This window comes from Pogoniulus pusillus, chromosome 5 (assembly GCF_015220805.1).
Source record: "Pogoniulus pusillus isolate bPogPus1 chromosome 5, bPogPus1.pri, whole genome shotgun sequence".
Classification (NCBI taxonomy): Eukaryota; Metazoa; Chordata; class Aves; order Piciformes; family Lybiidae; genus Pogoniulus; species Pogoniulus pusillus.
The window spans coordinates 7,347,346-7,373,599 of record NC_087268.1 but is presented as its reverse complement, the minus strand read 5'-3'; the positions used below and the strand labels follow the sequence as shown (position 1 = coordinate 7,373,599).

The window sequence follows — 26,254 nt, the reverse complement described above, 5'->3', positions numbered from 1 at the left end:
AAAGTTTCTCCTCATATTGAGGTGAGTCCTTCTATGTTCCACTTCGTAGCCATTGCTCCTTGTCTTATTGCTGCTGACCAGTGAAAAAAAGATTGGCCCCATCCACTTGACACCTACCCCTCAGATATTTATAGACACTGATCACATCCCCTATGTCTTCTCCAGATTAAGCAGCCCCAGCTTTCTCAGTCTCTCTTCATAGGGCAGATGCTCAGGTTCCCTAATGATCCTTGTGGCTCTCTGATGGACTCTTTCCAGCAGGTCCCTACCTATCTTGAACTGGGGAGCTCATAATTGGACACAGTATTGCAGGTCTCACCAGCGTAGAGGAGGAAAAGAACCTTCCTAGCCCTGCTGGCCACACTTTTCCTGATGCACCCTGGGATGCCATTAGTTTTCTTGGCCACAAGATCTTGGTTTTAAGATCCAAAATAACATAAAAATGCCCATAACCTAAAAAAACCCCAAACCCAACCAAACCTAAAAATCCTTTCCAACCCAAACCATTCTACAAATCTATGTGTGCCAAGAAATGAACTAAAGCTAAAGGAAAGTTACTTCTTTGTTTTCTGTGGAGATCACAAAGCTCAGAAGGGGCAATGCTGATGAAACTGAGTGTACCTGAAACAACACTTCTCACCCAAACCACCTCCTTACCAAGAAAAACCACAGTAGTGAACAGTTGTGGGACTCTGAGACATCCTTCTCATGGATTTCCTGCACGAGTACAAGCTCCTGAGAATTCACAGAACCGAGACAAAACACTGAAAGTCAGCACTTGTTCAAAACAGGTTTTTATTTATAACACATAACTTTTCTTTTCAGATAGAATTATCTCAGGCCACAGAATATAGATATATATGGAGCCAAGCTACTAAAAACTGTAAAACTTTATTGAACAATCAACTTTAGGGAATCGATTGGAATTATTTCGCGTTACAACAACGCTGCAGGCACATTGCAACAATACTACCTTTGGATCAAGCAGCCCAGTTTCCTTCTCTTTTTTGTTCAGGAGCAATATAGCTATATGGTTTGAAAAGGCAGGAATTGAACAGAGCAGCTTGTTACTGATTGCCCAAAGCTTAAAAATAAAAGCTTAAAAAGAGAAAATAGAGGTTAAGATTTTCTGATTATAAACACTGTTAAGTACAACGACTCAGGAAAGGAAGCCAAATGCCCTGCAATACCTCACAAAGAAGTGCCCTGTTAGAAAGGATGGGCCAATTCTTTTAATATTTATATTAGAGGAAGCCCATAAATGCTTCCAGTCCAGAAGTTATCCAAGGGTTTGCTAGGATTTTGGTCTTCTCCATCCATGTAGATTCGTTGTCTGGATACTCTAAAGAAAAACAGATAAAAGATAAAAGAATAAAGGAAAGCTAAGTACACAAACATTATGCTTGCTAAAATGCCAATGATCAGAATGAAACTTGATGACTGTAAAGGTCTTTTCCAACTAAAAGAATTCTGTGAAACTAAAACATCAAAGCAAGGTATCTGAACACCTGGACTGTGAACAGCAGCAAGACTCCTTGTCTGCATTCCTGGGAGAGCAAACTTTCCATCCTGTGTCATTCTAATGTCACAGTAATTATAGAATCATAGAATCAACCAGGTTGGAAGAGATCTAAAAAAAAAAGATACTTAAACACATGCTTGGAGGATGTGTAGGTCTAGTGCTTGGGGATATGGTTCAGCAGTGGACTTGATAGAATTGTTTTGGTGGGAAAAGCCTTCTAAGACCATCGAGTTCAACTGTCAACCTAACAGCACCATGGCCATTAAACCATGTTCCACAGTGCTATGTCCACACGCTTCTTGAACACCTCCAGGGATGGTGAATCCACCATGCCCCCTAGACAGCCTGTTCCAATGCCTGACCACTCTTTCAGGACAGAAAGGTTTTCCTAATATCCAACCTAAATCTCCCCAGGCACAGTTTGAGGCCATTTCTTCTCATTGTATCACCTGATACTAGGAAGAAGAGACCAGTTCCCACCTGGACTTGATGATCTTGAAGTTCTTTTCCAACCTAAATGGTTCTGTGAATTATCAAAGTTTGAGATGCCATCTTTGAATGTATTCACCAAAAGCTACACATTTAGCCAGGCGGGGGGTGGCCTCTTCTCCCAGGCAACCAGCAATGGAACAAGGGGACACAGTCTCAAGTTGTGCTGGGGTAGGTATAGGCTGGATGTTAGGAGGAAGTTCTTCCCAGAGAGAGTGATTGGCATTGGAATGGGCTGCCCAGGGAAGTGGTGGAGTCACCATCCCTGGAGGTCTTCAAGAAAAGCCTGGATAAGGCACTTGGTGCCATGGTCTAGTTGACTGGCTAGGGCTGGGTGCTAGGTTGGACTGGATGATGTTGGAGGTCTCTTCCAACCTGGTTGATTCTATGATTAAAAGGCACAAGTGAGAAGAGAATTATTTGCAAGTCGAATGACCTTGGGCTCTCCCAAACCTCCATGCTGGTTTTATTCTAGAAACATGCATGTAAGGAACAACCCCCATACCTTCAATATTTATTTCTTTTGATACTTCTTTTCTCAAAAGGCACTTACCTTAAGTGAACCTTTTCTGAACTTTTGGGAGAGTTGTTAATACTTCTTTGCTTTAGGCCAACCACAGTGGGCACCTGAAATCCCAGATTCTGGTGATTAAAAGAACAGCAAGACAAGGGTAGGAACAATGCTGGGTATGCAGGACACAGGACTCTGCTGTTAACATATTAGCTTGTTAACATTAGCAATAGTTTACTGGCATACTGCAATGAGCAAATTTCCTTCTGAAATTCACCTAATTTGGGGCAACACTTAATTTAGAATATATTTTATACATTGACTACATGGAATTGTGAGCTAGGTTTCTCCAAAATGCTTGCAATTCATCACTCTGAAAAGGTGGAAGAAACTGTTGATACCAGTTGAAAAAGGGAAACACACAAATTTGAGGAAGGCAAATAGGATGGATGGGATAAGTTCACCACAAATCATCAAATTCATCACAATTATCAGTAATGAAAATGCAGTTAGGCAAGAAATGTGCAAGCAAGTGCACTGCTTCTACTCTTTTCTTTTATGTAATATTTCAATTCACCTTCTTCAGTATTTTTCTTTAGGTGTTAGCTGTCTTCATAAAAAAAAACCAAGGAAAATTAACTGGTGATTTGTCTTAGAATGAAAACCAACTCAAATAAAACTGGGTTCTGTATATGAGTAATCCACAAAAAAAAAAGGCTTCCTGAATTGCATGCAAACAGCCACTTCAGCTACTCTTTTTTTCTTTAAGGTTAATTAGGACTTTTACTACAAAATATGCTTTAAAGTCAGATTTTTAAAAGGAAATCGAAAGATTAATACCTAAAATCTTAAAGTAATTGAGCTTGGAGTTTGTTTGTTTTTGAAAGAAAATTCTACTGTCCTGAATTGGCAAAATCTTCCTCCCCCTGCCCCCAATTAAATTTGCCAGACCAGCACAGACGGCTTGAAAGCAAGATGAAACTGTGTTTACAGCAAAGCTAACTACACAAGCATATATACTCAATATATTTACAAGTACTGGCAATTATGTACAATTTAGATACAATACAAAAATCCAATCTTCCTCCCCCCCCAAAAAAAGACCAGGAGGTACCATCACCTCCCTATCCCCAGGTAGAAAACAATCAGCAAGGCTTACGTGTTATCTGGTCAGTGGAAGAGATGAGAGCGAAGGCAAAGCAAAGTGATCCAGTGCCCAAGAGCAAAGGAGAACAAATTGTTTATACAGTGGCTTTTTATACCTCTTAGCAAACCAATGAATGGCAGAGACTTTAGCATTACTATGCTTTTACAAACCACAATCTAACTTCTCTTATTAGAATGTTCTAATAAGCCTTAAACCACTACACGAATCCAATTCAGTGAAGCAAGTGAGGCTGTTTCTGCACTATGGGGGTGGTGAGACACTGCAACAGTTTATCCAGGGAGGCTGTGGATGCCTCCTCTCTGAAAGTGTTCAGCACCAGGTTGGATGGGGCCTTGAGCAACCTGGTCTAGTGGGAGGTGTCCCTGCCCATGGTAGGGTGTTTGAACTCAAAGATTGTTAAGGTCCCTTCCAAACCAATCTAAGTGCCAGTAGCTATACAACTCAATTGCAAGTTTACATAAAGCTGAAGAATCCCAACAAAAGCTTTTGTTTTCTGGTGGTTTGGGTGTTCCCTGCCTCCCCAACACTTTAGAAATCACCCAGACTAGACTCAGCCAGCTCTGGAAATATGAATGAAGCTTATATTTACAGCTGGCACAATATACTAACAGATATTTACAATATATACAGTTATAGACAGAAATATACAAGGTAAAAGGTAATACAGAAACACAACTCCCCTGCCAGAAACCTGAGTCCCCAGGAGGGGCTCTCAGCCACCCCTACACCTTCCCCCTACCCCTCTCAACCTTAACCCAGTCCCAAGGAAGAATGGAGGTTTGGCCAGAGGAGTTAGGAAGCAAAGTGGATTAGTCCAAAATGGAAGGTGAGGTTAGAGAGTAAGATGCAGCTCAGCCAGCAGCGCCAGTGAGAGTGGTTATCTATGTTTTTATTTCTTGTTCCTGTACATCTCATCAAGCCTGTGAGTGAAGTAGACATTGCCATTGTTTTCCTTTTACAGCTTGTAATCTAGTTCTTCTCACCCAAACATTCTAGCCTGCTTCAAACTAGCACATGTTCATTCAGTTGCAGGATTAACTACGGATTCTTGCTGAACATTTAGATACAGAAAAGCAAACTTAAAATAAAGAGAAAACCTGTAGGTAATTGGCAATACTTCAGTAGGAAAATTCCTAATTAAGAAAAGCAGCTTCAGTAGCTGTTTACATGCAGTTCACAAAACCAGGTATGTATAAATTAAAGGAACACTTAAATATACCCAATTACTACTGAGGATGACAAGCTGTAACAGCTGTCTGTTGAGATCTGCAGATCTAGCCTTAGAAGTGGTTGTGATTGCTAAAGCAGTAATTCATAAAGTCTCTGAAACAAACCTTGCGTGGAAGGACCAGGAAGACAAAGAGGAATTCTGTCTGAAGGAACCTGAAATGCAGAGTGCTGAAAAGAAAGCATCGACAGATGACATGGATAGAAATTGTGATGCATTACTTCACAGCTTGCCAGAGGAGAAATGATTGGCCAGTCTGGATGGGCCCTTGAGCTAGCTGGTCTAGTGGGAGGTGTCCCTGCTCATAGCAAGGGGATTGGAACCAGGTGATTTTTGAAGGTCCTTCCAACTCAAACCACTGAATGATTCTGTGACATAAGGGCCTGGTTTATATTTAAACCAACGAGTCAAATGATTCAAGTGGAACCCAGTACAACTTGACTTGTTTGCCTGCTCCATCTATGAGATGATTAAAAAGTCAGACATTCAGAAGGACACCACCTTCATTGTAAAAGAGGCACTGCTTGAAATTATTTGAACCAGTGACAGAGTCTACAGAAATGTAACAAAATCTGTTACTGAGCATTCTAAAGCCACTTTGAAGGTTATTAAAAACTGTGAGATTCCTCACATGGAGCCATAGAACTGTTTTGGTTGGAAAAGACCTTTAAGATCATCAAGTATAGCTGTTCTCTAACTCTACCAAGTCTGGTGCTAAACTACATGCCTCAGCACCACAGCTTTTAGACACCTCCAGGGATGGGGATCTTACCACCTCACTGTGCAGCCTGCTTCAGTGTTTGAGAACCCTTTCAGTAAAGAAATTTCTTCTGATGTCCAACCTAAACCTCCCTTGGTGCACCTTGAGGCCATTTCCTCTTGTCCTGCCACTTCTTATCTGAGATTCTGTGACACCCACGTCACTGCCCAGGGAGGTGGTGGAGTCATCATCCCTGGAGGTGTTCAAGAAAAGCCTGGATGAGGCACTTAGTGCCATGGTCTAGTTGATTGGATAGGTCTGGACTGAGGTCTTTTCCAACCTGGTTGATTCTATGAAGGGCCAAACACTGCAGACAGTATTCAAGCTGTGGCTTCTCCAGTGCTGACTACGATGGCACAATCACTGTCCTGCTCCTACTATCTACACTATTGCTGATCTAGGTTAGGATGCTGTTGGCCTTCTTGGCCACATGAGCTCACAAAATAGAGTTGCTGGTGGCACCAATGCTTCCTCAGGACAAAAGTGTGGCAAAGCAGAGAGGAGGAACCATCAGGCAGGTGGAGGGACAGACCCTTGCCACCACCATCTCCACTCATATGATACAAGATACGTGACAGGACTGAGATCTTAGCAAAGAGAAATATCCAAACCTCCAAAGGTGTTAAAACACCCTATTGACCAAACAGCAAAGTCAAGTACCTGGCTCTGACAAGTGTGACTGGCAGAAGAGATGGGCTTGCTGCTGTTGTCTGTGCTCAGTAAATCCATGCAAACTGTTCTCATGTCATTGTTTCCTCCGTGAGAAGCCTGCTGACGTTTTGGGGAAGGGAAAAAACATTCTGGTACATCCCTTAATCGCTTCACTGGTAAGGCAAGGTAAGACTCAAAGTTCCTTTGTCTTTTAACTCCAAAGAGCTGAGAGGAAGCTCGAACAGGTGAGTTAACAAGAGCACTTACAGTTTCAGACACCTGTATTCCTTCATATCCACTTGCAGTCAAAAATCTCTGCAGCCCAGGCAGTTTTGGGATAGGCTCGCTACACAACTGCTCATAGATCCTGTCAAATGCTATATCAAACTGTGTGGCAGACTTCCTAGAAACACTGAAATTGCTCTTCACCAATCTTCCTTTCTCTTCAAGGTTCTCTGAATTTGAATGAGGTCTTGTCAACATCAAAGGTTTTGGGATTTCTTTGGAACAGAGTTCATAGTAGAGCTTTTCAAATGCATCTTCATATTTCTGGGCTGTCTCTGAAGGTCTCTGCTTCATAGACAATGAGGGAAAGGATTTTTTTCTGTTAGAAATGACTTTTTCAGGATTTATGAGCAAAGTGTTTGATGTTCTTGTAAGATAGCAGTTTGTGAAACATGTAGAAGTGTTGCGATTGCCATAGCAACTGTAAGGGGATGAAGACAGCTCTGAGGTATCCCTACAAGGCAAGTCAGGTTGAGTGTTAATCTTGTTCACCAAATGCACCACTGTTGACCCTGAACTGGCAGCAGATGCTATGAAACTGCATTCTGAGGAACATTTGTAAGCTAAGTTTTCCCTTTGTTTGCATTTTGCACTCTCTAGTGAGGCAGCTTGCAACTTATCTTCAACTGGAAAGGTCTCTCCCATTGTAACAATATTATCAAGACAAAAAGGCTGTTTGGAGGCTTCTTGGCCTTTACCAAATATCAAATGCTGTTCTAAAGTTGAGTCACAGCAGTCTTCTCTGTCTCCACTTGTACAAATACTAGAACAAGGTACCAGAGCAGAGAAATCATTAATGGAGCAGTTGCAACCACAAAGTTCTCTGTCCTCACTTTGCAAAGTTTGATTCTGGCTGTCTTCACTTCTGCAGCTGCATACACTAGGCAGTGCTTGCTTCAAAGGTCTGAATCCTCTTTTGTCCACAATGACTTTGAGCTTTAGTCTTCTAGAGTGCCATTTTTTGCATCTTAAGTGCCCAAACATGTATTTTAACACTTTTTTCTGAGAGTGTTTTGTCATGTGCCTCTTAAAGATCTCTACCATTGCTGGATACAAGTCTGCAAGAGTTAGATTGCTCCAGGAGCATTCCTTAGCCCCAGAGTGGTCATCTTCTAAGATGCTATCACAGCAGGTTTCATGCAGCTCTGGATAAGGTGGATGTCTGGGTATGGTTAATGTATATGGTGAAATGGGGATATTAGGGAATTGTGACTCTAGTGATCTTGATGAGGAACATTCATTTGGCAACTCTTTCCTTCTGCAAACAGCAGCTTGGTTGTCTAGTTAAAAAAAACAAACAACACAACAAATGAACTGCAAAAAATCCCAACAAACCAAACCAAGCAAGCAACCAACAAAAAACCTCAACCACCAAACAGACAGAAGAAGAAAAAACAGCAAACAGAAAAAAACAAAACAAACCAACAAGAACAAAAAAAAAAAAAAACCCAGACAAACAAACAAAACCAACCAAGCAAGCAAAACAGAGCAAAAGAAAATCCCCAAACTTATTAGGGCACTTCTAGCAATGTGTTACATGGCTTAAAAACATTTTAATACAGTACACATAGTCTTAGTGGAGTAGATTATTTCATTAAGCCTTTTTTTCCCCAGGCTAAATGGATGTTTAACAGAGAAAAAGGTTTTTTCCTAACCATATGGAATTAACAGACTACAGAAGACAAATTAAATAGATTGGACAAAGTCCTACCTTAAAATATCTTACCATATAGATAGAAAACATTGTTATTTGCTGGTCTCTGAGCAGAAGGAACAGCTCAACCAGAGGTTTGATGACACTGTTTCCATATTATTTGGCTAAAACCTGTGTTCATCATGCTTGTTATGAAGCATAATGAAGAAAACTGCTTTTTGTACAGGTTAGGCTGGAAATACTGCCACCACAATTCTATTTTAGGTTTGTATCAAGGCTGGAGAGCTTCTGAAGAAAAAGTTTACCAGAAAAGTGCCACCTCGAGTACCAGCTACTAGCAGATGCAATGCCATTCATTATATCCCTTGAACTTAAAATCTGGATTTAAAGTGTTTGAATTTACAATCAGCAGAAGCAAAAAAATGATTCTTTCACTGAACTGACCTTCATCTGCTGAATTTTATAACTATGCTCCCCCCCCCTCCCCCAGGGCTACTTAAGAATAGGTGATTTTATGTACATCAGTTATTAATTACCTATTTTCAAATACATTTTGCCACTACAAAATCATGTCTAACTTCTGAACTTTTCTGTTGAGTAAGTACTTAATCTGCTTCCAAGAAATTAAGTACTTACTTCTAAGAAAGCATTAATAAAATCCCACACTTTATGACTAACATATTTGACCAACACTCAAAAAAAGATTTAATTGTACCACTCAGTTCTTGTACTGGCAAAGCTAAAGGAAGATCTTTTGATGAAGCTCGAGGTGCTACCTGAAAAACAAAAGTGAAAAAAAAGAGTCAAGACACAGAGTGAAGTATCCTAAGTTGGTTTTGCATGTCTAAACCTTGTTTCACAGATTCACAGGTTGCATTGGGTTGGAAGGGACTCTCAAAGGATACCTTGTCCAACAGTGCTAGATCAGGCTGCCTAGAATCACATCAAATCTGACCTCAAATGTCTCCAGGGATGGGGCCTCAACCCTATCCCTGGTTCCAGTATTTCACCACTCTCATTGTGAAGAGCTTCCTCCTGTTGTTCAACTTAAAGCTACTCTGGTCCAGCTTCAAACCATTGCCCTTTGTACCATGACAAGGCCTTCTAACCAGTCCCTTCCCAGTCTGCTTGTAGGTCCCCTCCAGATATTCAAATATGGCTACTAGGTCTCCCCAGAGCTGCCTCTTCTCCAGGCTGAACAACTCTGACTTTCTCTGTCTACTTTCATAGGAGAGGTGCTCCAGTCCTCTGATGGTCTTTGTGGCCTCCTCTGGACCTGCTCCAGCAGGTCCATGTCCCTCTTGTGTTGGGGATCCCATAGCTGGACACAGTACTCCAGGTAAGGGGCAGGATCACCTCTCTCCACATGGTGGTCACGCTGCAGGTTCACATTGCTGGCTCATGTCCTCCTTCTCACTCACCAGTACCCCCAAGTCCTTTTCTTCAGAGCTGCTCTCAATCTCATCATTCCCCATCTTGGATTGATATGGAGACTTGCCTCAACTCAGGTGTAGGACCTTGCACTTCACCTTATTGAACCTCACAAGGTTCTCCTCAGGCCATCCCATCTCATCCTTCAGTTTTATCAACCACACCATTCTGCTTGGTATCATCTGCTGAGGGTGAACTCAGTCTCACTGTTTATAGCACTGATGGTGTCTCCTATGCTCTCCTCACCATACTGGGTCCCATACTGAGGTCCTAAGGAATTGAGTAAATTTCTGACAAGGAGGACAAAGCCTATTCTAAGACTTCTATAAGGATTATCAGGAGTTGCCATTTTAATCTTGGAAAGCTATTTATCATCTTTGCAACTTGATATATCATATCCATGACTTTATACATGGATATATGCCTGGATAATCTCTGCATCTTCCAGTAGGAAATAGAAGCCATATCATGTAACATAACCTTTCATCCCCCATACCAAAATGAAGCTAAATCTCACTTTTTCTCTCTACATACCTCATTTTTTTTCTTTGCATAAAACTTACTGAAAATCAGAAAGAAATCCTTGGCAGTGAGAGTGGTGAGACACCAGAAGAGGTTGCCCAGGGAGGTCATGGATGTCCCTCCCCTGGAGGTGTTCAAAGTCAGGCTGAATGAGGCCTTGAGCAACTTGCTTTTAGTGAAAGCTGTCCATGCCCATGGCAGAGAGATTAAAATTAGATGATGTTTAATGCATCTTCCAACCCAACCCAATCTATGATTCAACTTGCATATCAGGATTCAAAAACCAAAAGTATAAAAGTAACAACAAAATTGGATATCTTCTTTGTTTCTTACAAATCACTGCTGTCAGAGCTCAGACATTGTGAGGAGAAAGGAACAATGATGAATCAGCAGAGAAATTTAGGATTTGTGTTGTAAAAAGAGTTCTTATTATAATTCTTTTGATTACATTTTATTATTGTTCTTTTAATTAATTAGCTAGCAGCTTCTAAGAGAAGAAATATGTTACCATCATCCACTCAGGAATTCTTCTAGCATGATCTTGCACTATTGGATCCACTTTTACCATCTCTAGAGTTTTCCCATTATGTCCGTATGGATTCTTAGAAGAAAACCAAAACACAACATAAAAGAATGAAGACACAGAAGTTATTGGCACTGTCAAATACAGACATATTACTTAGATTTATCTTGACTTGGTATTATTTGGATAAGGATATACCTGCATAAACCTATTTTTCATGGATATACTTAAGAAAAACCCCTAAAATCCCAAATCTGTACATGAAACCTATTTTTAGTGGATATATTGAGTAAAAAAAACATATTGAATCCCAAGAATTGTAATTAATGTCTCTTAAAACCCAAACCCTTCTATGATTCTATGAATCTACAACTCAACTCACACATCAGGATTCAAAGAACAAAGTAGAAGAGAAACAAACAGTTGAATAATGAGATATTTGGATGTTATTTGCTCTGTTTGCAGAAAATTAGTGAAGCAAAGATCAACTCACACATCTGGATTCAAAGAACAAAGTAGAAAAGAAACAATCAGTTAAATAATGAGATATTTGGATGTTATTTGCTCTGTTTGCAGAAAACTTAGTGAAGCAAAGATCAACTCACACATCTGGATTCAAAGAACAAAGTAGAAAAAACAAACCAGCCAACCCTGGATATTTTCTGCTTTGTTTCTTACAAATCATTGCTGTCAGAGCTGAGATACTCTGCTATTTAGTAGCAAGCAAGGAGAAAGGAGCAATGATGGAACAGCAGAGAAATTTAGGATCCATTCTGTTGCACAGAGTTCTTGTGATTACAATTATTTTAATTAGATTTTATTATTATTATTATTGTTTTAATTAATTAGCTAGCAGCTTCTAAGAGAAGAAATATGTTACCATCATCCACTCAGGAATTCTTCTAGCATGATCTTGCACTATTGGATCCACTTTTACTGTCTCTGGAATTTTCCCATCACGTTCATACAGATTCTTAGAACAAAGCAAACCACGAGAGAGTGAAACCATTGAAGTTATTGACACTGAGAAATCCAAGCATATTGTCTTGAATTAGTAGTATTTAGACAAACACATACCTGCATAAACCTATTTTTCTTGGATCTACTGAGTAGAAATGAAAATACAATCCCAAATCTGTACATGAAAGTCTTTTTACTCAGTAGATCCATTAAAAACACACTGAATTTCAAGAAATGTACATGAAGACAGAAAAAGAGGTACTTAGCTAAGTTGTGGGTGCAGGGAAAAGCACACACTGCCTCAGCAGGCTCACTGATTTAGAAATAAATCACTGAAATCCCTAGCTTAGCTTACAAGGCAAAAATAATTACACCTGCAAATCTTCACTATTAACATCTCAGGAATTCATAAATTAAGGTCTTCTCTGTAACACACTTTTATGTAAAAATCTAAGTATGATAAACTGCAAATGTTTTCATTATTGAATTTCCCTTTCTGAAGCAGTTTGTGGCAGCTGCTGTCAGAGGCATGACAATGCCTAGCAATACACTAAACAAATAAGGAAATCAAATTAAATTTGTCTTAGTGGTATCTGAGCCAGCAGAGCATAGGATTAGAATGGCTGCATGCACAAAGTGAGCATTGGGCTTTTCTACATCAATGAGCAGGACTCCAGTTTCTGTTAGGAATCACAGAATTGCTTTGGTTGAAAAACACCTTTAAGATCATCAAGTTCAACCATTAACCTAGCACTGCCAGGTCACCACTAAACAATGTCCTTCCAAGCACCACATCTGCACAACTTTTCAAGCCCTCCAGGGATGAAAGCTCTACCAATGCCCTGAGCAGTCTAGACCAGGGCTTGACAACCCTTTTGGAGAAGAAATTGTTCCTCATTTCCAACCAAACCCCCCCCCAGCACAACCTGAGGCTGTTTCCTCTTGTCCTACCCCTGTTCCATGGGAGAGGAGACCAACCCCACCTGATTCCAACCTCCTTTGAAGGAGTTGAGAGCAAGATGATCTTCCTTCAGCCTCCCAAAACCAACCCCAGTGTTTGAGATGTGTCCTCATCAGTGATGAGTACAGGGGGAAAACAAGAGCTGAAGATTCCAGTTTGCCTTTGCTGTGGTAGCCATTATTTCAGAGTTACTTACTGACTATAAAACAAAACCACATTACCTTCTTATGCCAAACTTGCACCTGAACAATCATATGTTGGTAAATGTTTTCAAGTTGTGATTCATCTGTCATTCTTTTCCCATAGCTATAATAGCCTGATCTATGCAGCATATTATTGTATGGCTTTCTCTGGTGTACTTGTAATACCAAAACATGATCTAACTTCACATTGTCTTCACAGAACTATGAATCATAGGAATTGGAAGGGACTTCTGGAGATCATCGAGTCCAGCTTCTCTGCCAAAGCAGGTCACACAGGAACATGTCCAGGTGGGTTTGGAAATCTCCAGAGAAGGAGACTGCACAACCTCTCTGGGCAGCCTGTTCCAGTGCTCCAGCACCTCATGGTAAAGAAGTTTCTCCAGGTGTTGAGGTGGAACTTCCTGTGTTCCAGCTTGTACATGTAGTTTCTTCTCCTATCACAGGGCACCACTGAAAAGAGACTAGCACCTTGATCTTGACACCCATCCCTCAGATATTTATTGACTTTGATCAGCCTTCTCTTCTCAATACTAAACAGCCCCAGGTCTGTCTGTCTTTCCTCCTAGCAGAGATGTTTCAATCCCTTCATCATTATCGTAGCTCTCTGTTGGATACACTCTAGTAGATGTCCACCTCTCTTGAACTGGGGAGCTCAGAACTGGACACAACAGTCCAGATATGGTCTCACCAGGGCAGAGTAGAGGGTAAGGAGCACCTCCCTTGACTGGGTAGACACACTTTTCTTGATGTATCCCAGGATGCCACTGGCCTTCTTGGCCAGTGCTTGTCCAGAGCACATTGCTGTCCCATGGACAATGTTGTCCACTAGGACTCCAAGGTCTTTCTGCATGGAATTGCATTCCAGCAGCTCAACCTCTAACCTGCACTGGTGCCTGTTGTTCCTCCCCCAAGGTGCAGGACTCTACACTTGTCCTTATTGAACTTCCCAAGTTTTCCCTTTGCCCAGCTCTCCAGATCTCCCTGAACAACAGAACAGCCTCTGGTGTATCAGGCACTTCTCCCAGTTTGGTATCATCACAAATCTGGCTTAGAGTTCACTCTGCCTCCTCATTCAGGTCATTAATGAAGACATAAAACAAAACTGAAGTCAGCACTGATCCCTGGGGAACATTACTGGCCACAAGCCTCTGACTGGACTCTGTGCCACTGATCACAAGTCTCTGAACTCTAGCATTTGTCAATCTCTTCTTTGCTATTTCCTAAAATATGCACTGAGATCATAGAATCAACCAGGTTGGAAGAGACCTCCAAGATCATCCAGACCAACCTAGCACCCAGCCCTATCCAATCAACTAGACCATGGCACTAAGTGCCTCATCCAGGCTTTTCTTGAGCACTTCCAGGGACGGTGACTCCACCACCTCCCTGGGCAGCCCATTCCAATGGCAGATGCAGACTACAGCCTTCTGACTGCATCAACTCATCAGGGACATGTAAGCTTCCCAAATAGTTCAGAGATTTCCATTTAATACAAAATTATTCCATGATATTAGACATCAGATTTTCTTTTTACCTGGGAGTAAACACCTTCATATTTTCTCCTTGCAACAGCCACAATGGTACCATTTTCTTCATCTGCAATTTCAAAATAAACATGAAATAAAATTTGCTTGAACTCAAAACCAAAACAAATACTTTTAAACAGTCTTTCTATGTTAGAAAAGCTTTTCTACACTGAAACTGTTTATTACCTTTCCAGTCCAAGTGATTTATGGTTCATGGTTTATAAATCAATATGATTTATAGGTTCCTAAATTACTTGAGGGCAACAAAACAGACTGAAAATAACTTGTCTGTAAGCAGCTCTTCAAGAGTTATGCTACTTCAGAGAAGTGCTGGAGGCCTCACCCTGCAGACATTTGAGGACAAATCTGATGGGGTCCTGAGCAACCTGATCAAGTCAGAACCATCTCTGCTCACTGCACGGGGGTTAAACATTTGAAGGTCCTGTCCAACTTCATGCATCCTATGATTCTATGTTATTCTCAAAGCACTGCTCTGCAAGGTTGACTAGCCATGAATCTCTCATTCCTGCTTTATGGCCATGGTTTAATGACCATGGTAGTGTTAAGTTGATGGTTGGACTTGATGATCTTTAGGGGTCTTTTCCAAAAAAAACCAAACCCAATTCTATGACTCTACAAATAGTGGAGGAAGCAGTAAGAATATTCGTGTCTTAAACAGGGAAGGTTTCAGCTTCTAGTTTCTGTTATAACAATTGATGCTCTGACAGTCATCTTCCTCCAGAATCAGGCACAAAACTGGCAAACTGCTCTCTGTCTGGTCATGTAGGTGACCAGACTAAACTTCTACCAAAAACATGAGCTGAGAGCAACAACTCCAGTGTCAGGAATCATCAACTCCATCATGTCATTTGCAACTTGTCAGAAAACAGCTTGTAGTGGTCATGGTATTTGGGTTATGGTTGGACTCAATGATCTTGAAGGCCTTTTCCAACTTTAAGGATTCCATGATGTATAGGAGCTGAACACCTTCTAGGGGTGAAACCTCACAGAAGTGTCATTTTCTTATGCCTTCAATGCATTGTCAATCATACTTCAAATCACTGGAACATTAATTATTGTCTGAGGACCACAGCACAGTACAGAAAACCATGAAGTATCTCCTCCAGGGAACCTTAAAATGTTTGTAGGGGCCAAAGGGAAAATTCAGGAACAACTTTGTTCCTCAAATGCAAAAGACAGAGGAAAAATGAAGGCTCTCACCTTTCTCTCTGGAAAATTCTAACCTATAATAGAGGAAGTTATTTCCCTGGAGATGCACTCAATACACAAGCATTACCTAACAGATGCATCTTATTTATTTAAAAGATGGATGTGTTAGTTAAGAGGTCACAGCAAAATTTAAACTACTGGCAAATCACACTGTGTGATCTCCCAAACTTCAATTCTTTGGGTATACAAGGTCAAAACCAGAAAGTTCATTGAGAACACAAGGACAAAACAACCCAAAAGTTTGCAGCCAAGCCAAAGATGGATGCTGAAGCTGTTAAAAGCACTACTGAAAACCTGCTGCTGCAGCTGAATGCAGTATCCTCGTTTGCTAGGCTGCTAGAAAATGATGCAGTTTTTGCAGCTATTAATAACAACTATTGTGTCACTTACAAACTTTTGATGTCACCGCTTCTTTCTTTACTAAAAGTGAACATATTCCACATTGCAGCCACAACAGATCAGGGATCCCACTGAGATTTTAAAGAGGAGTGTGGATATTTATTTAGTTTAGAGAAGTTAAGGGTTGTGCTGCCCAAAAGCAGCTCCATGTCCTGGTAGACAGCAAGTCTTACATGGGACAGCAACGCGACCTTGTGGCCAAGAGAGCCAATGGCATCCTGGGGTGCATCAGGGAAAGTGTGGCCAGCAGGTCTAGGGAGGTTCTTCTCCCACCTCTACTCTGCTCTGGTATGATCACACCTGCAATACTGTGCCCAGTTTTGGGCTCCTCAGTTCAAGATAGACAGGGATCTGCTGAAAAGAGGCCATCAGAGAGCCACGAGGATCTAAGTATCTGCCCTACAAAGAGAGACTGAGAAACCTGGGGCTGTTAAGTCTGGAGAAGAGAAGACTGAGAGGAGATCTTATCAATGTATACAGATATCTGAGGGGTGGGTGTCAAGTGGATGGGGCCAATCTCTTTTCACTGGTCAGCAGCAATAAGACAATGAGCAATGGCTACAAACTGATAGAGGATATATCACCTCAACATGAGAAGAAACTTCATTGCAGTGAGGGCAATGGAGCACTGGAGCAGGCTGCCCAGAAAGGTTGTGGAGTCTCCTTCTCTGGAGACTTTCAAAACCTGCCTGGATGCATTCCTGTGCAAACTACCCTAAGAGATCCTGCCTTGACAGGGAGGTTGGACTTGATGATCTCTGGAAGTCCCTTCCAACCTCTTAAGTTCTGTGATTCTGTGAACTACCAGTACCTCAATCTCTTGCTCCCTTTCAGAAAGTAGAGTGCCAGAACAGAACACGTTAAATTTATTTTCACTGCTAGAAAATTAGGAATAGAACAGACATTAAATTTAATATTAGAAACAAGGTATTTGCAATGTATTTTCAAAACATAAAGACAAAAAAACCCCGTAGATAAAAAACCACATTAAAAAGCCTACCTATGTCAGATGTTTCCATAGCAGAGATCTCAGGAGATTCCTTTAAAAGCACATGAAAGAAATGTTAAGATTTGGTAGCATAAGCCACATGAACTACTTTGTAGAACTGTCTGCTTTCATTGCTGGCTCAATTTTTTTTGAGATGGTGTTGGAATGAACCCAGTCATCCACTATAAACAATAACCAAATGACACCCTCTTTATTAACAAATTCATACACAAATTTGTCTTGATGGACATCTCACTACTCACTGGAGAAGACTGTTTACTTCCCAGCCCTTCTATATCCAGACAAATAACGCAAGGAGAAGCTATTACACAACAAGAGCAAAAAAGCAGCTGATGAATGAGTGCTAATCAGCAAATCTATCACTACATACTGCATATTTGCTCTGTGTTTCAATGTATAAGGAAAGATTCTCAACTGCCTACTTTAATCAATCCTTATCTGCTTACTTCAAATCATCTACATAACATATTTCCTTTTTTTTCCCCTTTTGTTATATAGAAGTGACACAAAAAGCTCATTTCTAAGGAGCCTTTTCTAAACCTGCATCTGCCATCACACCTTCAGACTAATTTTTTTTACAGGTGCACATACCTGTTGTACTGTTGAATGTCCATCTTCAAAATTACTAGGTTCTTGCTTTGACATTTCTTACCATGCGTGGAAGGAAAAAACACAAATCAGTTTGATAGGTCACAGATCAATGTTGTACTTGAACTCGTTAATATTATGCTTGCTTGTGTTAAATTTTGTTTCAGAATAACTAAGTAGAGAACATGCATAAGGATAAAGAGTTGACTACAATACTATTCTGTCACTTGTCTAATAGAGCATTTCAGAACCCTTGTGAAAACGTTATATAGTCATTATTATTGCTCTTATATTCATAAGTTTTTCAAATGGTTCCCCCTAAAAAAAACAAACAGTAAGTATCCTGAAGAGTTTGGCATAAACACAGGACGCCTTCTATTAAATCAAGACTTTCTGGATAAGATAATTTAGAGTACTTATTTTTTTTAAAACACTTTACCTGCATTCTTGTTAATTCTTCTTTTACACTGCCATAGGAAATAGGAAAATAAAATATCAGAAGACTCTTATAATAGTAAAGTTACATTAACAAATGTCTTGATTTGCTTTGCTGTGTCACAGTTTGACACTTCCCAAGTAACCATTCAGTTTCATTTAGGTTTCCTGTGACCTGCTCATAAAAAGCACAAACAAATGATAAAAGTTATTCAATTGCTGTTATAAACCACTGGAAGAGTATAACTTATAGCTGCTTTGGCCCACGTGAGAGGTTAAGGCAGAATTACACTACCAGTCCTTAATGAATTTAGTCTGTAAAGTTATGATCTTCAAGGCCCCTTCCAACCCAAACCATTCTATGAATCTATGATTAAATGTATCATGAGAAGTGGAACAGGAAATTCAGCTAATTTTCTGTCCCTCTGAAATCTGTTCTTGTCTCCCAAGAGTGATTTTCACGCATCCTCTTACTCAGTGGAGTTCAGAGCAGCTTGTCCCAAACATCAGGACAAAACTTTCCAGACAGATATTAGGAGTGTAGAAGCAAGGTAATTTCTGAAGAGTCATGTAAGAAACACTGAGATTTTGATGAAATTCACTGCTGATTATTTAATGGAGGAGGGTTAGGAAACAGAAAAGTGACTGCTTGTATAACTTCAATATTAAGAATGAAAACTTGCACTTTATATGGCCACAGCATCACTGTCTTTTTTGTCTGACATGAGTGCTGAGATTGCAAAGATACTTTAATTACTTCAATGTTATTTCACATGAAAAAAGAAGTCTAAAGATGAAACCAGTAAGCCCTTTGGAATAGAAATGCTGATCACCTGCACCAAGATAAATTGTTAACTTCTCAAGACTGATAGAACTGGGTCTATTCAGTGTGGCAAAGAGCAGACTGAGGGGGCATCTCATCAATATTTAGAGTGGGTGTCAAGAGGATGGGATCAGTCTTTTTTTAAAGTGGTGCCCAGTGACAGGACAAGGGGTGATAGGTAGAAAGTCAAACATCAGAAGTTCCATCTAAACATGAAGGGGAACTTCTTTAATGTAAGGGTGCTGGAGCACTGGAAGAGGCTGCCCAGAGAGGTAATGCAGTCTCCATCTCTGGAGATATTCCAAATCCACCTGGATGTGTTCCCTTCTTTAAGTGAATCTGTCTTGACAGGAGGGGTTGGACTCAATCTCCAGAGGTCCCTTCCAACTCCTACCATACTGTGATCCTGTGACAATATTCCAATGTAATCCAAAAGTAGATATCCCCATCAGACAGCATTTTAAAACAAACCCAGGTTTGTCAGGGGTGTTAAACAATTACTACCTATTTTAGTCTATTTCTTCTGATGGTCTGAGCCAATCTGTCCCAAGTTTTTTTACAGCAGACAGCAAGGTAAGCATGTATTCCTACATATATATATATAAAAGATTAAAAGAACATAAGCATTGCCACATTTTGACTGGATAGTAGGACTATATTACCAGATACCTTAAATACTGTCCTCTTCCATTTTTTAATCTTCTTGGTTGACAATTGCTCCAATGGCACTGGCCCTGAAATAACAAATATATAAACATAAAATACATACAATTACATATCAGTAGAAACATAGCTTCTTTTTCTTTTAATAACACTATCTATACCAAGTAGCATTCCAAACAAACAAATATTTAGGAAGAATTTCTTACACAATTGAAAAAAAAACCCATTATTGAATCTGAACAGCCTCCAAACTGATTGCTGAAACAACTGCAAGGTTCAAGAAGTTAAGCAAGCAAACAAAACAAACAAAAATCCCATGCTGAGTCTAGTAACACTCAGCTAAAATCTAAAGAGACTCACAGCAAGCTTCCAGTTGGTGGAAGCCTTTAAAATAAACATATTTGGATATTAAGAATTTCTTTCCTGCAACAGTGGTCAGGCTGCCCAGGTTGGTCGTGGAGTCAACATCCCTGGAGGTGTTAAAAAATGAGAAGATGTGGCACTTCAGGATACGGTCTAACAGTCAGGGAGGTGTTGGGTAGAAGGTTGGACTTGGTGATCTTAGAGATCTTTTCCAAATGGAATGATTCTGTGAGATTTGATGTGATGATTATATCAGGCTTGACAATTACAACCCCCAGGTCCCTTCCTGCCAGACAGCTTTCCAGACACTTCCCCAAGCCTGTAGCATTGCTTGGGGTTGTTGTCACCCAAGTGCAGGACCTGGCATTTGGCCTTATTGAAGCTCATCCAGTTAACATTGGCCCAGAGATTCAATCTACCCAAGTCCCTCTGTAAATCCTCCCTCCCCTCATGCAGATCAGTGCTGCTACCTAGCTTGGTGTCATCTGCAAACTTACTGATGACACATTCTATGTTTTCATTACAGTCATCAGTAAAGATGTTAAACAGAAGCAGGCATAGAATCATAGAATGAACCAGGTTGGAAGAGACCTCCAAGATCATCCAGTCCAACCTAGCACCCAGCCCTAGCCAGTCAAGTAGACCATGGCACTAAGTGCCTCAGCCAGGCTTTTCTTCAACACCTCCAGGGACGGTGACTCCACCACCTCCCTGGGCAGCCCATTCCAATGCCAATCACTCTCTCTGGGAAGAACTTCCTCCTAACATCCAGCCTATACCTACCCTGGCACAACTTGAGACTGTGTCCCCTTGTTCTATTGCTGGTTGCCTGGGATAAGAGGCCACCCCCCACCTGGCTACAATGTCTCTTCAGGTCCCAACACTGAGCCCTGAGGAGCACCACTTGTGACTGGCCACCAGATGGATTTAGCTCCATTGAGCACCACTCTTTGGGCCCTTTCTTCCAGCCAGTGCTTTAACCAGCAGAGCTGTGCTTGTCCAAGCCATGAGCAGCCAGTCTGTGCATAAGAACTGTGTGGGGAACAGTGTCAAAGGCTTTTTGGAACTCCAGGTAGACGATATCCACAGCCTTTCCCTCATCCAATACCCAGATCTGCCCTTCATGAACCTGTGCTGACTGGGCTTGATGCCCTGGTTGTTCCCTGTGTGGTGTGTAGTGGCACTTGGATGACGTGCTCCACGACCTTCCCTGGAACCAAGGTCATACTGACAGGTCTATAGTTTCCCAGATCCTCCTCTCTTCCTGTCTTGCAGACAGATGTTACATTTGCTACTCTCCAGTCCATTGCCACCTCCACAGTTAGGCAGGACTTCAGGTAAACAATGAAGAGCTGCTTGGTGAGTACATCTGCTAACTCCTTCAGCACCCTTGGGAATAGTCCATCCAGCCCCATAGACTTGTGTGGGTCTAAGTGGCACTGACTACTTCCTCATTTATTGTGATGTCCTCATTCTGATTCCCCTCCCTGACTCCTAGTTCATGAGGCTGTGCATCCAGTGAACTGCTGGATCCAGTGCTAAAAGACTGAGTCAAAGTAGGCATTAAGCACCTCAGACTTCTCCTCATCCTTAGTCACTACACAATCCATTTATGCATATCACCTTCTTGCTAAGTCTTCTCCATTTTGATTCTTCTTCACACCCAAGAGTGTTGAGAGAACAGAAAAGTGCTCACTAAGCCACTTTCTATCACAAACCAACAGTCCTGGCTAAGTGGGAAGGTCCCAGTTGACTGCAGGCTAGCAAATCTGATGCCTGTCTACATGAAGGGCCAGGAGGATCTGGGGAACTACAGACCCATCAGTCTCACCTTGGTGCCATGAAACAGGTTGCCTTGCATTCATTATGCAGCATGTGCAGGGCAACCAGGTGATCAGACCCCTGTCAGCATGGGTCCAAGAAGAGCAGGGCTTGCTTGACAAACCTGATGTCCTACAACAAGGTGACCTGCAGATGTTCAGCTGGATTTTAGCAAAGCCTTCCACAGCATGGCTTGGATGGGTGGGTTGTTTGCTGGGCTAAGAACTGGCTGGATGCCCAGGCTCAAAGAGCGATGGGAAACTAAGGTAACTCCAGTTCACGGCCAGTCACAAGTGGTGCACCCCAGGACGCAGTACTGGGACCAGTTCCCTTTAACATCTGTATCAATGATCTGGATGAGGGGACTGAAACATCCTCAGTAAGCTTGCAGATGATACCAAGGTGGGTTGGAATGCTGATCTGCTGGAAGGGAAGGGTCTGCAAATATCAACAACTGTTATCCTAAGCTTTGCTAATAAGCATTTTCTGTTACCTAAAACAGAGCACAAAATGGATTAAAATCCCACAAATAACCTCTCCAGGGATTATTGACCTGTAGCTGTTCCAAGTAGGGTCTTGATGATGCTCTTGCAGCAGCTGGAACTGTGCTGAACAGTTTTTCTGTGAGCACAGCAGATAATGTCACATCTCCCTGCCCAACAGCAGGCACAGCTCCAGCTACTCAGAGAGCAGAACTGGAAGAGCTGCTATAAAAGGAGGTCAGTGCAAAACCCAGCATCATTCCAGCATATTCAGCACACCGAGCTCTGCCTTCCTCTTCCTCCCTCTCTTCTCCTTCTGTTCACAATTTCCTTTGCTTGTGTATCCTCTTCTGAAGCTGCTCAGCCTCTGTCCTCACCTAACCTTTGGACTTGTCCCTGTTTTTTCACCTTTCCTTTGGTTTTGGGACACCAAAGACGATGCTGGTTTGGGGTGTTTGTGTGTGCTTGCCTGCTGAGGGGAATCTACTGTGACTTATGGTAGCTTATGTCAAGGCTGTGGTGAACTCCAGTGTCATACCAGTCTGTTCTCCCTGTCCTCAATGAGTCTTTTTCCTGTTCACTCTGCTTTTCTCTTTCTCCCATAGCAAATACACCTGCCTCAATGCTTCTGTTTCCTTGCTGGCATCTTCTGCAGCTGCAGCTATTTTTTGCCCCTTCACATTACTAAACCAGCTTCATCCAGTTACAGCCTTCCTCTTGTCACAGAATCATAAAATTGTTTGGGTTGGAAAAGACCTCTAAGATCACTAAGACCAACCATCAGCCTAACACCACTATGGCCATTAAACCATGTCCCAGAGTGCCACATCCACACATTTCTTGTACACCTCCAGGGACTGTGATTCCACTACCTCCCTGGGCAGGCTGTTCCGATGCCTGATGACTCTTGCAGCAAAGAAATTGTTCCTAACATTCAACCTAAACCTGCATGTGAGTATCAAAGTTTACATGCAAAAGGCCATATCTAAAACTCACTATCTGTTGCAACTAGATGCTGTGTACTTCCAATATCTGCCTGCTTCACTAAGTCTAAACATCCAGCAGGTAAATGTTAAAGCTTTAAGAAGTTCTTACCATCAACTGTTTCATAGGTGAGGGTTTCCATGGAAATAAGCAAGTCATCTTCAAAAGGTTGATTATACTAAATAAAAAGGATCAGTAGAAATTAGAACAAATGACTAAAGCAACGTTTTATACGTGCATTTTATGTATTGGTTTTGCTCATGTTTTGGTCAAAACAAAACCTGTAATTATCTTGTGTGTTGTTTGGCTGAAGTTGGAAGTCAGCAATTTGGAAAGCTTTACTCCTGAGAAAGATATTGATACTTTAAGCATTTACAGGAGTCACTCCAAGGTACAGCTTACTCTGAATTTCCTGTGCAGATGGAAGTGTAGCACAGACTGCTCATGACTTAAAGATGTCCAATCTCTTGATGAGAAAAGCCTTCTAGAATCAGCCTTGGCACCTAGCTATCAGCCAAAAAAGATTTCCTTGAACAGCTGAGGTGCCATTCCTGAAGAAGTGCTTGCATCTCTGGATGGAGATGTGTGGTTTCCACATCCTTTAACACAGAATAGCTCTGAAGGAAGGGTTTGTGGAAGGAGTCTCTGACACCTTCCTGTGGTTTCAGTGAAAGCGCTTGGTCTGTGCCAGCTAATGTGGGTTAGGGGCACTGTAAAAGCAATTCAGAATTCTAAGTAACTCACTTATTCAGCATTGACAGCCCCAGATCTGGGTTTTATGGATGTTACTGGAGGAGCTGGCACTTGACCAGCTTGCTCATGTCAAGGCACCAAAATGCCCTGTGTGGCTGCCTGAAGTTGCAAGGCTGAGAGGCCTCGAGTGACAGCCAGGTGAAAGAGGAGCTTGTGACACCACACGTAAATAACTGATAACGATAACTGAAAGCCTGTTACCGGCAGTTAGAAAGCAAACGGTACCTGCTTCTACAGACACATCAGGTGTGTCATTGGGGCTGGTCGGGGAGAACAGGGGACAGAGAGCGGTGCCTAAGGCAGGAGAGCAGAGGGACACACGGAGGCGGCCAGGCACGAACAAGCCACGCCAGACGACAGAGACCGCAGACGGCCTGCGTTCCTGAGGCAGTCAGGAAGCACGGTGGCAGCGACCCGCGGGCACCACAGGTGACACAGCTTCCCCGCGGCCCCTGCCAACAGCCCTCACCCAACAGCTCAGCGCGGCTCTCACCCGCTCCACAATGCTGCTGATGGCCGTTAAAAAGCGGTCGTTGTTCTGCCGCAGCCGCTCGTTCAGGTCCACTTCCATGCTCCGCAGAGGGCTGCCCGCGGGGGCCGGGGAACACGTGTAACGCCCGCACCCTGCTCTCACCGCCGCCGGACCCCTCAGTCCCACCCAGCGCCGATTCAAATACCGCTCAGGGTCACTCCCCGCCTCTGATTGTGCCCCACGCTTGTCAGTTCGGTGCCGCAGCCTATCCAAGTAAACAGTGGGAGCACTTTCCATTATAATTGGCTGCTCTCTGCTAAGAGCCCACCCCTCCACACAGTCACCCCCCCCTCCAAGTCCTCCCATTGGTTGCGTGGCTCGCAGAGGGTCGGGGATTGGACGCCCGGGGCGGGGTTCAGTTGCCGTGTGGGGAGCGCGTTGCGCCTAGAGGTGACCTGTGTTGCTCCTTTGCTGCCAGCGGCGGCTGCCTGGGCTCTGGAAGGGCAGCCCGTTCCAGCGGATCGCTGCTGCAGCTAATGCGGCAGCCCAGGGGCCCCAAGGGCAGCCGCTTTGAAGGCAGCCACTCATACTAGGAGAGGATAAGCGCCGTTTGCCCTGGTGGGTGCTGCTTTGCCCTCGGCAAAACGCCAGCGTTAAACGAATGGTACGAAATAGACACCAGGGACAGGGCTGCCTAGGGCCACAGGCCCCGCTGCTTTGCTCAGGGCAGCAGGGCAGGCCGGGTGGCAGCGCAGGCCGGGTATGGGTGCAGGCCGGGCAGCAGGGCAGGCTGGGCAGCAGTGCTATTCTCATGGAAAAACAAATGCATTGTAAAGTTGATGGTGAAAAAAAATCAAATACCGTGAAGTCCTGCTTTTTAACGCGAGGGCTTAGGGCAGCATGGCCTTGGATGTGAGTTTTCTGTTACCTCCTTGCACGGCTTTGGTAATTCAAGATTGGAATACAGCGCACGCACGAAATGATTAATGACTTCTGATTGCCTGGCATAGAAGTCACAGATTCACAGGTAGCATTGGGTTGGTAGGGACCCCTGAATGTTACCTTGCCCAGCTTCCCTGCAGTGAGCAGGGACACCTCCAACTAGTTCTCGAATATCTCCAGGAACAGGGTCTCCAGCACACCCCTGGGCAACTCCGCAGTCTTAATGTCTTACGTCTTCTTGCAATGTAGTTTTATACTAGAAATAACAGAAATAAGCCCAAACTTCTTTTGTATTTGAGGTATTTAGTATCATAGAATCAACCAGGTTGGAAGAGACCTCCAAGATCATCCAGTCCAACCTATCACCCAGCCCTAGCCAGTCAACTAGACCATGGCACTGAGTGCCTCAGCCAGGCTTTGCTTGAAAACCCCCAGGGACAGTGCCTCCACCACCTCCCTGGGCAGCCCATTCCAATGCCAATCACTCTCTCTGTGAAGAACTTCTTCCTAATATCCAGCCTATACCTACCCTGGCACGACTTGAGACTGTGTCCCCTTGTTCTATTGCTGGTTGCCTGGGAGAAGAGGCCACCCCCCACCTGGCTACAATGCCCCTTCAGGTAGTTGTAGACAGTAATAAGATCACCCCTGAGCCTACTCTTCTCCAGGTTAAACAGGCCCAGCTCCCTCAACCTCTCCTCATAGGATTTGTGCTCCAGGCCCCTCACCAGCTTTGTTGCCCTTCTCTGGACATGTTCCAGCACCCAGGAAAATAAAAGTAATGTCTCTGTGTTTTCAGTTTTGTGCTTTCAGCCAGGCTACCCAGTAGTTACTTCTGGCAGGGTTGAATTCATGCTACACTTTACCAGAGCAACAGCATCACTCAACTGAAAAGT

General features: G+C 42.7%; 1 protein-coding gene across 3 annotated transcripts; it reads right to left on the bottom strand.

Annotated features, from left to right (window-relative positions):
• Positions 1–778: 778 nt before the first annotated feature.
• HJURP (Holliday junction recognition protein) lies at positions 779–24,577 on the bottom strand. 3 transcript variants are annotated; one of them, XM_064143123.1, is made up of 14 exons: positions 24,438–24,577; positions 23,303–23,369; positions 19,548–19,612; positions 18,060–18,087; positions 17,624–17,679; positions 17,024–17,063; positions 14,403–14,464; positions 11,625–11,717; positions 10,730–10,822; positions 8,984–9,044; positions 6,339–7,894; positions 5,025–5,088; positions 2,565–2,653; positions 779–1,342 (listed from the first exon to the last, which is right to left on the bottom strand). In XM_064143123.1, the coding sequence occupies exons 1-13, from the start codon at positions 24,513–24,515 to the stop codon at positions 2,601–2,603; spliced, it is 2,316 nt and encodes a 771-aa protein (XP_063999193.1). In that variant the 5' UTR covers positions 24,516–24,577; the 3' UTR covers positions 779–1,342; positions 2,565–2,600. The 3 variants fall into 3 exon arrangements, with proteins under 3 accessions (XP_063999193.1, XP_063999194.1, XP_063999195.1); XM_064143124.1 differs by having other exon boundaries at positions 2,565–2,638; XM_064143125.1 differs by lacking the exon at positions 10,730–10,822.
• Positions 24,578–26,254: the final 1,677 nt, after the last annotated feature.